Source organism: Triturus cristatus, chromosome 3_2 (genome assembly GCF_964204655.1).
Source record: "Triturus cristatus chromosome 3_2, aTriCri1.1, whole genome shotgun sequence".
Taxonomy (NCBI): Eukaryota; Metazoa; Chordata; class Amphibia; order Caudata; family Salamandridae; genus Triturus; species Triturus cristatus.
Window position 1 is genome coordinate 543,627,112 of NC_140584.1, and position 15,623 is coordinate 543,642,734.

Below are 15,623 nucleotides of genomic sequence, written 5' to 3' on the forward strand. Positions count from 1 at the left end.
GGGGATTTAGATAACAGGAGGCTATTGTCTACAAACAGTAGGGTGGGGATGTGGATGCCGGCAAGATGAGGGGCATCTCCTTCCAATTTCTCAAGCTGGGACACCCAATCATTCATATGTAAGAGAAAAAGAGTAGGAGCTAGCACACACCCTGATTAACTGTGATGGTGTCTGTCAATTCGCCCTGTGGCCCACATCTAACCTGGGCATAATTGTTCAAATGCAATCTAATTAAAAATTCTATAATATACTCAGGGACCCCCATCTCAGCCAATACCTTCCATAGTAAGTTTCTGGGGACTAAATCAAAAGCAGACCGAAGATCCACAAAAATAACATAGAGCCTACCACCTCCCAGGTGAACATGTTTCCAATATAGCAATTGCAATAGGAAAACCTGGTTAATCGTTCCTATGCCATCCCTAAAACCAGCCTGTAGAGGAGAAGCACATTTGTATCAGACATTCACTGGCTTAGCGTATTCAAAATAATCAGACTAAACAGTTTTTGTGAATTGTCAAGGAGGCTGATCGGTCTATAGTTGGAGGGTAGGGATCTAGAGCCCTTTTTGTGAATTGGGATTATCTCCACCCCTGCACAGGGGCACCATTCAGTATTGCTCTGAAGTACAGTGGAAAATAGGGACACCATACATCCCTATGAGACATAAAAAGATCACCTGGCACCTTATCTAATCCTGGGGCTCTATTTGGTGTGGTCCTGTCCGGGGCATTAGAGATCTCAATGCCCGGAATACTATGGTCTATTTGTGTCATCGGCTGAGTACAGGTTTCAGCCCTAAGGGTCGGGGGGAATTAGGACTCACCACCCTGGTGGCCTGAGTATTGAAGTCAGCCTCAGGCAATCCCTGTTTGACTACTCCCGAAAATAATTGGGAGAAGTGCTGAGTTAAATTCCAGAATCGACTCTGCTAATACATTGCTCATCAAGACACCCAAACAATCCCTGTGGGCCTCTGAAAACGTTTTTCCCACTCAGCTGCTGAGTTTGCATCTAACTAGGAGGAATTTGACCACCTAACCACAATGTTAAGAGAACCTAATTGGTTACCCCGGGAGGCTAGGATGAAGTTCAGACTTGAAAAATCATTTTTTATCACTTCAACTTCATTCCATTCCAACCTTTAAAGAAGTCTTATGCTTGAAATCAGAAAGTTTAAAATCTCAGGGCCTGATTCACAAAGGGCCTCTGCACTCGTGGTGGAGGCCCATCAGTCGTGGGGAAGCCTCTGCACTTGGGGCGGAATCTCCGCAATGTGAATTCTCACTGCGGAGATTCTGTCCGAGTGCAGGGATTCACCCACGAATGTTGGGCCTCCGGCAAGAGTGCAGAAGCCCTTTTTGAATCAGGCAGTCTAAGTCTTGCAATCAAATCACTTAGAGGACCTTCTTCCTTTCAAGGGATTTCTCTGATAATATAGAATTCCAAGAAAACTTCCTAAATACTGTAAAAATTGGAAAGATTTCCTGTTCATTAAACACATATCCCTGTACACCCCTACCTCATTCCCCACTTCTTTGACCCTAGTGCAACAGATCCCTGGGATAAAAATTAGCTTTGTTTATGTCTCTGATATTGTATGTTATTATTCTAAAAGCCTCATTTCTCTCCCTGTTTCCTCTCCATTGTTGCCTGCATTCTTCTTTCTATTTGGAGATCTTGCTATCCTGGTTTTTAGCTCTAAAGTGCACTGACAACATCTATGTAAAAGTGTGCTATATTAAAACAATAAATAAATATTATAATGGATCAAACTCCCACTTCCATGGATGTTAATTCACCAAAATAACATAACGCACAAGCTTGCACATCCTTTGACTCCTGAAGACATCACTGCTTTATCCCTTCAACCATTAGGGCATACACTGCCTTTTATTTGCTGCTGAGAGATTAGGGGCAAGACAAATTATCAAAGTGATTGAAAGTAAAAAAGATTTTTAGAGCCCTGCTTAGGTTTTCTTTTTTCAGCTGCTTACAGAACTCAGAAAGTGTCAAAGTTACCAAAGGACGAGCTATAGGTGGTCGCTGCTACCCTTGCCTTTACCCAATTGACACCCATCTCCGCTTTATATTCATGATCAGGTCATTATTTGTGGAACCTACGGAAGATTCTGTGCATTTCAAATTCATACACTGGATTTGACTTGTATAGTATTAAACTTCCTTTTAGTAACCATTGCCTAAAATACAAACATCAAAATGGAAATAGTGGTACATAATAGTCCCTAGGCACCATAGAAAGGGCTTTCTCACTGCTTAAAAAGCCTAGCTCAAGAGCTCCTTACAATTGAGGAACATAGTTACAGAATTGAAATAATAGTCACATAAAGTAAGTGGATTAATTGCAGATACAAAGTTAGGAATGAGTTTTAAAAAGGAAAATGGTACAATTGACAGTATTAAATGCAGATGCCTGAAAAGTCAGTATACAATGGGTAACCTCAGATTTGGAGACTTAAAACAAGTAAATAGAGCATTGGAGAAGAAGTGTGAGCCATCAATGAGTGGGGTAAAGAAACAGGTATATTCAATAGAGTCATCTTTGGTCATAAGAGGCACGCACTGGACTAAGAGGGTAGAAGAAGCAGCTAAATGGAGCAATAAGGAAAGGATGATGAAAGCAACAAAGTTAGACAGGAAGAGAGTAGAAAGAAACTAAGAAAATCAGAGATGTGAAAAAAAGAGATAAAAAAGCAGTTAGGTGGCATCAGATTTGATGTGCCTTTGGACAAGAGGAATTTTAAGATCCTTTTTTAAGACATTGGTTTCTAGCACTGTAGAGAGTGGGCTCCAAGTTATGATATCACAGCCTGCAAAAGGATAGTGCCATGGTCCAATCTTGTTTTAATTTTTAACCCTGGATGTTCTTACACGGCTTAGAGGCCATTGTCCTACAGATGTTTTCAAGTTGTTGAACATTTAGAGAGTATTGGGTTTATGTAAATTCTTGCAAATGATGCAGGTTTTTCTATGATACTACCTACCTTCTAGCCATTGCAGCATTAGTAGAATGGGTGTAATGCAATTCTTTTTTTCCCAGTACAAAGTCAACCACTGCATCGAAAGTTTCCCTGTTGCAATCGAGGTCCCTTTTGTAAACTGATCAAAAGAAAGCTTCTGTAAGAAATTCTTGACAAAACAAGGAATATAAGTTAGATGAGGTATTATTCTGGGATGGACTGTCTAGTCCTCCACTTTAGTTGTAGATGGAGATGTGCATAATACATTGATTTCATCCTTAAAAACTAATTTTCAAAAAAGCATGTGTTTTAAGAAGACAAATATGCAATGAAAATATTTGACTTGAGAACATTAATAGTAATCGGACACCCCATCAACGCAGTTAATTTCCTGACCACCTATCACCAGTCCTACACCAACCACTTCTAATTTCTGGGGCCCTTACTATCTCGTCCCTATTTAAGGGGTGATTGCAGTGCTCACTTCTGACCTTATCCTGCACCCATCAGATCCTGAGCTACTGTATGGTAGCCAACGTTAGAGGAAAGCCCCTTTCACTCACCAAATCTCCAGCAACCTGACCTGTGCTTAGAGTTTCTATACTCTAGACACTTTTCTGCCCAAGGTGGAACAGAAAATGGACTTTTACTGGGTGGACAGGAATCTTGTGGAATGATCTTTTCAAAATGATCTGCATTGGGACCTATCTAGTATGAATTGTGCTGTCATGTTTTGTCAATTACGTTACGTTAAGCAGTCAATACATGTCATAAAGTCAAAGAGATTACAACATATGGTAATGATAATACCTGTAAATCAGTTATTATCATCCCCCCTTGGTAGAGTAATCAACCAAGGGCAACCTCTGGACACATTTCTAAATCTTCGACTCTTTTCTGCAGTGAATAACAATGGTGTTACATGAAGTGCTATATTATAAGAAGCTACTGAAAAAGTCATTTTATGTTGGAGAAAACTTTAAAGCAGAAAACAATCAATAGGCTCTTTTTTCAGGAGTTTCGACGGGTGCCAGGAGTGCCTCCAACAATTGTCAGATCAGCCACAGAGACAAATGAAAAGCGACCATTTATGTGTGCCTACCCTGGCTGCAATAAGAGATACTTCAAACTCTCACACCTGCAGATGCACAGCAGGAAACACACAGGTAGGACTTCAGAACCTTGTAGTGGGAGGCGAAATTGGATAATAACAACTATTTGTTCTTTTGTGCACTTGTATCCTGGTCTGTGTGTCTCTTTGCATGCCTATTTCTAATTGATTTTTAGCTGATTTTCAAAGATGATAAGTTATGGCTATAAACACTACATTGTGGTTTACTCTCACACCTGCAGATGCACAGCAGGAAACACACAGGTAGGACTTCACAACCTTGTAGTGGCCGGCGAAATTAGATAATTACAACTATTTCTTCGTTTGTGCACTTGTATCCTGGTCTGTGTGTCTCTTTGCATGCCTATTTCTAATTGATTTTTAGCTGATTCTCAAAGATGGTAAGTTATGGCTATAAACACTACATTGTGGTACATACATTTACTTGCGTGTGTAGCATGCAAGTGTTCTGTTCTCATGTCCATTCCTCCACTAGTCTAGGCTAAATTACATTTCGCAAATTATGCATGTTAACATATTCAAGTAAACTGGTTGCTTATACCTATTTTCCTAACCATTCATGTGCAAACTGTAACCAAGGAATGCAATACACAAAGTCTAGGATTAGATGCAATTCTTTCCTTTAAAGTGCATTTTCTCACGTGTACCTCTCCTGCAAAACATTTCATTTAAATAATGTAAAGATTGTATACATTGGTGCAGTTACTTGTACTTTCTCCACTGTTAAGGGCATATATATTAAAATGTCGGGAAATAATATAAACGTTGTGAACTTATCGGTGTGTTTGCTTGCATTCTGGAGCAAATCCATTGTATATACAATCAATATTGATATTTGTGTTATTTTATGTCGACATTCTCTACATATGTTCAGTGTGTGAAAAGATAGGAATTTACTTCAGGAACCCATACAGTGGGGGCACCAGTGGAAAAGGGTGAACACATGAGGAGGAAGTCACGGAAAGCAGAGTCTGACAGGCAATTTATACATTTATTTTTCTTAAACCTAAACAATCACAAACATTAGCATTACAATCACATTTCAAATATTATAAATATGTCTGATTATAAAAAATATATACAGAGAAAAGAATACTTTTCCTTTAAATAACTCTCACCCACCAGTGGTACCCCTTGGTGGCATGCTTCCTTCCCATTTCGTTGCAGAACGGGGCGTGCTACAACCTGTGAAATGCACAGTAGCACTTTGTTGGAAAAGGAATAGGGTAGTGAGTGGGGGTAGGGTTACTCTTTGAAAATACCTGCCTGGTAGCCCTAACGTGTTAATCTGGGAAACAGCCGGTGTGTTTAAAAATGGGAAAGGTTAGGGAGTCCCAGGGCTCTAGTTACCCCTACTTCCTCTTAGGGTCAACATGTTTCTGCCACCTATGTTACCAAATGCGTGTGGCTTTTGTCAGGATTGATCATAGTACCACAATCCAAACATATTCCATAATGATGGTGTAACTAGTGAATTTAGCATACATTCGTTAAGCACACCTAAATCACCTATTTGGAGTGTCTGACCAATAAGAAAAGTTACCAAGAGTGTCGATCTGCGGACCAACTGTCCCTGGGAACTTAGACAATTCAACCATTGTAACATCTCCCGGGTGGTCTACATGATATCCTGCCATTGTAACTAGAGCCCTGGGACTACCTAACTTTTTCTGGTTTTAATACTAGTGCTTGCACTGAGATAAAAACGTTAGGGCTACCAGGCAGGTATTTTCAAATAGTAACCCTACCCCCGTTCACTACCAGGCTGTAGCACTCCCCGTTCTGCAACAAAATGAAAAGAACTCTATGACAAAGCATGCCACCAAGGAGTGGTGGATGAGAGTTCTTTAAAGCAAAAGGGTTCTGTTCTCCTTAGATCGATGGAAGGGTTCTCAGATTGACCCAGTTGATTTGGGCTGTATAGTTTGTGTAAAGTTCTGAGTCAGAAGAGGGTTAGCCCATGCTCTACAGCACCTCTACACTCTACTTTAATTTGTTTATGTATAAAAATACATATGTATTTAATAAAAAGGAGAACTAAAATTTCATATATAAAAATGTTTACAGATTAAGAGCCATGATCATAAGGTTCTCAAAGGAACATGTTCTCTTTTATCAGAAAAAATTGTCATAACTGTTCAAAATTCCTCATTTAATTGATTTTTATATCATATAAATGTTGAAACATGCTCACCCCTTCCATTTCGGCCTGCAACTGACTTAAAGAAATGCTCTTTGTCAGTTTTCCAATATTTCAAAATCAACGACCATCCAGTAGAAATCGAGATAAAAATATATTTTTGTTACATTTTTGAGACACTATTGTTTGTTGAATAGCAAAATACCGCTGTAATGCGTCTGGTACTACCCTTTTCGTGAGCCGTCTGTTATTTGAATAATAGCCAAAAAGCTGGGGGTAGAAAAGTGACAGTAAATCTGTTGTGGTTTACTTAATTGCTCTCAAACAGACTGCTTTTTAAAATATTCTTTAGGTAAGTCACCCGCTGCTTAGATCTTTGTGTGCCCAAAATTTTCAGAGAATATTAATAATGGTGAGCTAACTTGCGAGCTATCTCGAAGTACAGGTACTTAATTGACCACATGTAACCCTCAGGTGGAGGTCTTTAGCTCTCAAACAATACCTTTAAAACATGCTCATTAACCCAGAGATGATTGAAACTGCCTATTCAGGGGTTTCTTTTCTTGGATGGAAAAAAACATACCAAGGTTGTAATCTGAGGTAATATGCAGTACACGGCACACAGTTGCAAGATTTCAAACCCCTCACCCTTTGAGGGACAGTCACTGCTTGGGGTGCTAGAACCATTTTGACTTGCTTCCCAGTACAATGATCTAAATACAGAGTCCACTTCTGATTGGTTGAAATTCAGTAATGAGAATGTCGTCTTATATCTGCCATTCTAATTGGATGCTGGGTAGCCAGTCAGATTTACTTTAGCCTGCTTTTTACAGTTCACCGAAGAGGAGGCCAGCCTGAGTACAACCCCCTCCAATTTATTTCACTTGCAGATGGGATTTTGGCGTCTTTGCAAATCAAAATGCACTCCAGTCAGATTGAAAAAAGATAGATTGTCTTGGATCAGCTTTTCTTCAGTGCACTGTTCCCTATCTAAATCAAATGATCAACAGGCATCAGTTAACCACAGCCATATGTGTGAAGGAAACCCATTTGTGCATTGCTGTTTTGTTTGGTCTTCAGTAATTCAAGAGGTGTCATTATTCCTCAATCATTGATCTTCAGTAACTCATCTCCCGTCTCCTAGATACTATTTTTCTACCTTTATTTTTAGGTTTCACCTGCACAGCGCTTGTGAAATCTTTTGTTAATATTAACCTTGAAAGGGGCTTACATCCTGCCCTTGCTTTTCATTGGTTGGTGTGCTTGCCACTTACTTTTCCATTGTTTCTATTGGTTGTAGAATGCATTTTCTGTTGCTCTTCATGTGTTCTTCGTATCAGTATCCCAGGGCCCTAGAAATCCTTTTCATCCGTGTCTTTCTGAGCAAGCACGTCAGCACCCCTGCTTGTCCCCTCAGCCCCTGGCAGCAGCTCGATCTCCCGTGTGTCTCTTCCTACAGATTCTTATTGTTTACGCACAGGTAATGTCATTTGTGTAGCGCAATCCCTATTGAACCGCTTTACATGAGTACCACAGCCAAACAGCAAGATGTTTGAGCACCGATATGTCAACCTGGAACAGCTTGCTGGCTTCCACAAATACAAGGTAATGTGCATTCTGCCAGGCGGGCGCTCTCAACTCTCTGCGTAACCCTTTACAATTCCTAGAAAAGCATGTGTTTTATAGTGTTCTAAATACATGAAAGTCCAAACAAGTTTTCTTCATTCCCACTCATGCTGTTCTATCACAAACAAAATTCCCATGCTCCATCCCTGCGTCACTCCTCCCTTGCTTCCTTTAATATGTCATCCGTCACTGCTCTCATGAGGTAACAGACGTGCAACACCTCCTGTAGCCCGCCTTCGCCTGGGAAGTACTATACAAGGCCCATTGGTATATGAAACCAAATTCTGCCTCTCTGCTAATACAGTTTCTATCAGTCTTGTGTTCACCTGAAATAGTAGACCATTTACAGCTCAGGCTCTGCATTTCTGCCAGTAAAACTGCAACGAAGAACAGAAATGCTCCACCAGGAGTCAGGAAAAGTGAGCGTTCGTTTGTACGGAATTCGTCTTTTTTCGTGCAGTTGCGATAAACGTTCTCTCATGCACAATCAGTAAAGTAGTTTTCCCGCAGCTATGATAACTCGTTGTCACCACTCTTCATATTTAAAGTTGCCATATGGCACAATGTCACGATGTAGGAAATGTTGAACTTCTTAATTTCTCTTGAACAGCAGTGCACTCTGGGAGCTGTAGTTCAAGTTGACATCACGAATTAAGGCGCATTAAAATAATGGTTTATTAATTAACAACCCTGTATTGGAACTCTGCTTTTTGGTTAAATGGAGAAATCTGGAAACCTTATCCAGTCTAGGTTATTTTTTGTTTGCTCTCTCCATGCGCTCTGAATAGTATGTGCTCCTCTTCTTCGGTTTAATGGTACCACTTTGGAAGGATTGTTGGTTGATTTGCACTCTCCATCTTTCAGTTCTGTGACCTGCATCTTACAATAGATGTTAGTGGCAACTCTTTTATGTGTTTTGTATAAGTCTTTAACCATTCAACAATGTTACTTAGATCATGGTTATGCTTCAGAAAGACTCCCAAGCTCGTACAAATGATGTATATGTGTTGTTCTGAGTAAAGCCTCGTTTGATTTTTTTGTTGATTAAAGGGGCACAAAAAGTAGAAGACACAGAGAAGATAAGCCAGTTGGACCTCAAGATTTTCAGAAACTCTTGAGACAGGACAAATAAATCTAAAAAAAAGATCATTGGCAAAGCCAATAGGTTTCACCTATGCGCATTCAATTGACTTTGTTGATGTTTTCTTATTTGCTAACGAGCACCCCATACAAGTGCATCTGTAGGCTGTCTTCTCTCCTCCCCTGCACTCTTCCCACATTACTCCTATAATATAAACACCTGTTTACTCTAACTTCTTTTTCACCCCACACCCTTACTTTGCGCTATCTGAGGTCTTCCAACCCTCCTGCTATGTTGGTTGCTTGCCCGCTCTCATCCTGTTTCCTCTTCTGTCCATATTGTCTTATAGCCAATCAAACACTGACATGTCAGAAGCAGACAGTCCTGTCAAGTCTGTAAAGCATACTTGGAAAATGGGAACTGATACTACATAATGACCAACCAATATGGCTTATGTCCCATCAATGGTTGAAGTGCTTGTGCCATTTGGGAATGAGACCATTCACCACCACCAGCAGCATGACTGTGATCTTCCCCTATGCCAACCACAGCTGCCAAAGCGCCTTTTGCTTCTTGCCCTCCTCCTGTCTAATGGTTGCAACTCCGCACCTATTTCTAATGAAGCCCCAGGTTTCACGCCCTGCTTTGATGCCAAGGTTGCCAATGACAGAAGCACAGACGTCATTTAGGAGTCACCAGCAGTTGCTGTAGTGACCTCACATTTTCCGTTTGCTACACCTGCTTGAGAGGATCGCACCGCGCAAACACCAGGAACAGAAAACAAACCCTGCTCTCTGGGCGTGCCTTAAGAGAAGGAGTGGTTGTGGGAAGAAAGCTCCTACTAATGCTCCTGTTTCAAACTGTACACCTGTAAAATGAGTGCTGTGTGGAAACTCTTGTGCTACAACTCGGGTTTTCAGAATAACCATTTACGAATTTTGCATTGGGATGAAAAGGACTGTCAGCGGCGGTTCCTCCATTATGGCAGAGGAGCGCCACCCCCCGCCACCACCTGAAAAATAAAACGATAATAAAACTGGTTTTAAACATGTTTTATTATCGTTTTATTTTAATACCCTTAGACCCGCCCCCAGGACTCTGACGAGTCTCGGGGCACGTCCAGGGGGATGACATTGTGGTGGGGGAGTGGTAGTGCACTCCCTTGTACCTTCTCTGTGCATGAAGGTTTGGCTGGCCGTTTCATGCTGGCCAAACCCTCATGCACAGTGCAGCTTTCTCCAAGCCCAGCTGCTTTGCTGGGGCTGGAGAAAGCAGGCCCAGGCTCCCAGTCTGCCTGGGAGTGAAAGTCCCAGTGCTCAGGCCCATCCTGATGCTGCTTTCATGCAGCGTCAGGATTGGCCGCAGTGCATTCTGGGAACCTGTGCCCAGAAGAGTGCGATGCAGCAGACAGCGGTGGGGATCAGGTAGGTTATTTTTTTTATTATTATTATTATTTTGTACCCCGATTCCCCGCTTCCCCAGTTCCCTCCTCCTTTGGCCCGTGCCTTTGGCAGGGGAAGGTCCGCTACTGACTGCACTGCAAATCTTACTGTATTCCCTGAGCGCATTTTTTTACGATGGTGAAATACGTCCTCGGTAACCAAACATGGGTCTCAGGAGTTTGAGATCAGAATGGTATGGAAATGCGTGCTGTCAAGTTACTTTTTCATGAGATAGTGGAAAAATAAACACTAGTTCTTAAACCTACTGAGCTATCAGGTTTCCTCATTTCGCTCATCTTTTTACTTTGCATTCTGGAACCTGTAGTCCTTAATCTACAATAACACTAATAAACTAAAGGGACCCGAATGCAATGAAAAAAAGAATTGGATGAACTATTAATTCATGGAGATGGAAACGTTAAAAACTCTGCCATCAGAGCATATGTTTAGGATCTGGTTTACATATTTAAGCCACATCCTCATTTACACTTTTTAGAGTGTCTCCCCCCTCCCCAGACACAAACACTTTTTGCATCCCACTTAATACTCTACCCATGTCCTTCCCAACAGGGCCGGACTGCGGATGTTGAGTTGGACCGGCCGCAGGAGTGGGATGCACGTGGAAAACACTGCAGCTGCTTTTGTTACAGGGGGCCGATACTGCAGCTATGCTGCAAAACCTGCCCCCGGTAACAGAAATGGCCCCCCAGGGTTCCAAAACTAGCACCCACCCTGGCGGCCTACTGGGGAAATGCCTGGTTCCCGCTACTGCCAGTCCTGCCCTGCTTCCCAACTCTGGTCCCTCATGCTTCTGGTCACTTTGGCGCCTTTTCCAGCACCATTGTTATTATCTTATGAGAACTTGTAGAGCGCGTTTATCATCTGAGTCGTATACAGGTGCAATTGAGCTTCTCTGTCACCCTCAAATTCACCATCCTTTCAACCTCATTGCTTCTAATCTATTTTGGCAACTTGTTCTTGTTATCTGGTGGATGGTCACTTGTGACCAGTTAAAAAAGTACACAGAGCTGTCCTGTCAGGCCTCAGAAAGTAATCTGTTCTACTGTAGCAGCATATGGTGGGCTGATGTGCAACTATAAGTTGCATTGCATGTTTCAATTGTTGCACTGAATCATCAATGTCATGATCCTTATTGGCATGATTCGTGATCTCTTACTCGTTGGCAAATTCAAAATAATAATCACTAGCAAATAAACTGCAGGGTTTAAAGAAAGTTACCTGAAACAGTGTGTGGGGCTACTCTAAAGACCTAATGGCTGCTACCTAGTTCACACATACTCACTTTGCTGAAGCTCATGTAGGGATGTGTCCCTAGCCTCGCTACCTAGGCTTACTAAAGTAATTATATTTAATGCCTAACAGTTCATCTACATGTGCTTGACTTCTTCTGGTTAAGATGGTTGTTTGTTAGTGCATAGCTTACAAAGAGGCCTGCTTGTGATATCTTCATGCATTCATCTTTGACTTGGTACTAGTGCAGGTTACAGGCAGGGTTTCGGGATTGCCCCAGTACTTCACTTTAAACTAGAATTCTCCCATATTGTCTACAAAGATGAAGCAGAAAGGGTGTAAAAGGGTTTTCCATGTTGATTCAAATGAAAAATAAAGGCATAACATCCAATTTTTTTGATTTTGAAGGCACTTCGCCTACCTATCGAGACAGTGTTAGCGTGTGGGCCCCAGACCGCTTCCTCCACATCTGGCTTGGACCGCTCCCCTCCCAGGTGGATCATCTTTCCTGGGAGAGTGACTTGCAGCTCCGTGGCATCTGCAGAGTGGCAGGAAGTGTCCAAGAATCTATCTGAGAGTGGTTTTGTATCCCCACATGGTTTTCCAATTTCATCAGGCCCCTTTTGTGCTGCATTCCAAATGACATAATTGCATTTGCCTAATGTGAACAGAAATACCATTGAACTTTAAAAACGTTTGGTTTGTTCTCATGACGATGTGTTGATTTAAAACACCGCCACAAGCGCCCGGGTTTAAGTTTTGCCTTCACACCGCATACGCTGTGCTTCTTTGGTTTTTCCTCCCCCATTACCTAATCTTGCCATATATGCACCCATTTCAAGAGTATTTGTTGGGAGCATGTTTTTTTTCTTTGTTCTCTGCCTTTACATAACCTCCCCGCTTTATAGTACCACCTGTAACAGCACAATATATTGCCTTTCTCAATAAACAAGCCATAATACTTTCAGTAGTGGCTGCTCAATAACAGCGGTGGAGGGAATGAAGAGAAAAAATTAAAACAATTACCTGTGTGCCGCCGTCTCATGGTCCTCTTCGCCTGCTCCCAGGACTCCAGAGCAGGAAACAAGAAGGACCCAGGCTTCCAGACTCCCCTAGCCAATCATGACACTGCTGATAGCAGCATCATGATTGGTCTGAGAACCGTGGTTCAGTGCTCAGAGAGAGCATGAGAGCCTGGGCATGTTCTCCACCCAGGCTGTAATGCAGCTTGGGTGGAAGATATGCAAAGTGAGCATGACTGTTTGACTGGCCCGAGATGGCAAGCCAAAAATTCATTCACACTTAGAAAAAGCCCACTATTCCTCCCCCTGTTCCTCTTACACAGGCCAGCCCCACCCCGCCCCTAACCAGCTGAGCAAGGACAGAAAAATAAAATGATATTAACAATGCGTTATTATCATTTTATTTTTCCTTTTTTCACCAGCTCACAGAGCAGTGGGGTGATGCTCCTCTGCATTAGCAGAGAATCCACCCTTGAACACTTTAACGGAGTTTCAGTAACTTATAATGCACAACTGCACACCAAGCTATAACTTTCAACAAAATGCAGCTTATTATTAATCACAAAGGCGAAGCTTATTGCATTTACCAATACTTGTTTAAGATCTTACTACTGACACATTTAAAATAAATCACAATTTGAGCGATTGACCTAAAAAGAAGTTCATGCCTTTTAATTGGGCTGTTTGTGCACTGTGAGGGCTGTTCATTTTTATCCCATCCCATCCCCGTAGAGCATATGTCCGAAATGAGATTTCAACCAGGGAACATTCTGTCATTGTTTTTGCTTTGCAAAACAAATATTACTTAAGTTACAAAGCAGCAGATACAAAAACACTGAACAAGGACATTCAGATCTTTCAAATATCAAGTTTGACATCCTGGACATACTTTAACTATGTAAGGATGTAACAAATCCTCTGCATAAAGGGAAATGAGATTAAACATATTTGTAATTTTCAAAAGATACATTTCGAGATAATATATGTTATGGTATTTTATGAAACATGTCATCAACTCCACTGCCTTCCACAACCAGGCCTCAGGTTCACAACTGTTTTAGGAGAGTTCATACTCTAACTACCTGATCTCAGGATTTCTACATGTTTAGCATGCAGGGGAGGAATTTCTAAGGTTTTGTGCCGGGGTTGTAACTCTTTTGTGGTATAGTCCTGAAACAAAACCATTTATATTTACTAGGCCATGCTGCTTTGCATTACTTTTCATAGGGAAGGCATTCCATTGGTGTTTCTGTGTATCAACCCATAGATTTTGCTGCATTCTCATATTTAGAAAGACTTATAAACCTGGGAATGCATCAAAATGCCACACCTTCCTCAGTGATGCATAACAAGGAAAATTATCTTTATTCCTGCTTGTTATTTTCTCTTCCCATATGTGCTTTATTTTGCAGCACACATATAAAGAGGACAGGTGTTCCTTCCTACACAAAACAATTCTGACTGTAATGTAGGCACCCTTGCATCAGGGTGCAAAGGTGCCTGAGTTGGAGCTTGGCAGCACATAGTGCAGCACATAGTGCACCAGCACTTGGAGGCAGCAGACATGCCCCATATATTAAATGATATGGTACATTTCTGCTGCCTCTCTTTCATGTAATGCAGTAAATTGCCTTGCTGCGTTGCGTGAAATGTAAGTAAATAAACCCAAAGTGAGAACTATAGGATGTAGCATGAAAATCTTCACATTTATTATAAATTAAAATGATTGGCACATTTAAGGTGGAAAATATTACCTAGTCAATGTTCAATTTAACAATAATATGATTAAACTTGAAATTTGGATAGCACTCACTTTTGAACCATGGTCACCCAGTTATTGTGCGCATTCACATTTGCAACAAACATTTTTTTTGCAACCTTTTTTTATTCATTTTGCATCATTAATCCTCAAAAATACAATAAAATCCCAACATCCATAACAGACAGTCCAGGAATACCGGGTGGAGACACAACCAACCAGGGATGGGAGGACAGAGAGCAGGGGTCCCAAGCAAGCGTATACAACAATTCTGCATTTGTAGAAATCACACCACAGGTGTGCCCTATCAAAACATTTAGGTGTCCCTGGTACTATCCCTGGTCAGTAGAGTGGAGTCACAACTTTGGATGTCCAGTCCAGTTAAGTGAGGTGGGGAATAAGAAAGAGAGGGGGTAAATGGGGGGGAATGGGAGGCAGAGCCGGGCCACCAGCCCAAAGGGGGAGAAAACTAGAAAACAAAAGAAGCGTCAGTGAGACCCAACATGAGGACAGGAGGGGGCAGTCTAGAGACCAAGTACAGGATGGAACCCATCATTCTAGACTGCACTAGGTAGGTGACTCTTGAACCACAGAGTGCTGTGTATAGCCGTTTCGGTTGTTCTGCATAGAAACAATAACATTGCAAACCATCAAAGATAACAGTAAACCAGAAAGCCAAAGGCAGTCACCCACCTTCCAGTAATTCAGTACACAGTACTCAGCCACAGAGGAGCCCAGCAGATGGGGCCCCCCACTAGCCACTCCCAACCCAGTGAGCATAAGCCCTATGCAATCTGCACCATCCCTGCAGACACAATGGAAAGGGGGCTATTTCTCATGGCAGCTTTTCTGCAGGCAGTGGGAAGAGGGGTAATAATCAATGGTGGGTGGTGAGGAGTGGGGGTATAAACAGGGAAGCCATACAGTAAGAAGTACAAAGCCCCAGCAAGAAGAGGGGCTGGAGACACAAGGGATCCAGGACCATTATGGAGTGAGGCTGAGATAGCCGCCAGGAACTCTCCCCACTCCAGGTCATAAACCTCTAGCTTTGAATAAGTTTATATGTGAACCGTTCGTGGAGAGCCGCCTTGTGGAGCTTGGATCTATTCCTCATGGGTACGGCATGAGTGCTGGTGCCAATGATGCACGATGCAAAGTTTGGCCGCCAGAGCAGTGGCTAGCCACTGGT

General features: G+C 42.0%; 1 protein-coding gene across 5 annotated transcripts in view; it reads left to right on the forward strand.

Annotated features, from left to right (window-relative positions):
• WT1 (WT1 transcription factor) overlaps positions 1 to 15,623 on the forward strand; it is a 250,847-nt gene that overhangs the window by 220,605 nt on the left and 14,619 nt on the right. For all 5 annotated transcript variants that reach the window (XM_085648255.1, XM_085648257.1, XM_085648258.1 and 2 more), the window contains one exon: positions 3,997 to 4,147. In XM_085648255.1, the coding sequence (XP_085504381.1) occupies positions 3,997 to 4,147 (151 nt within the window). The remainder of the gene's footprint in view (positions 1 to 3,996; positions 4,148 to 15,623) is intronic.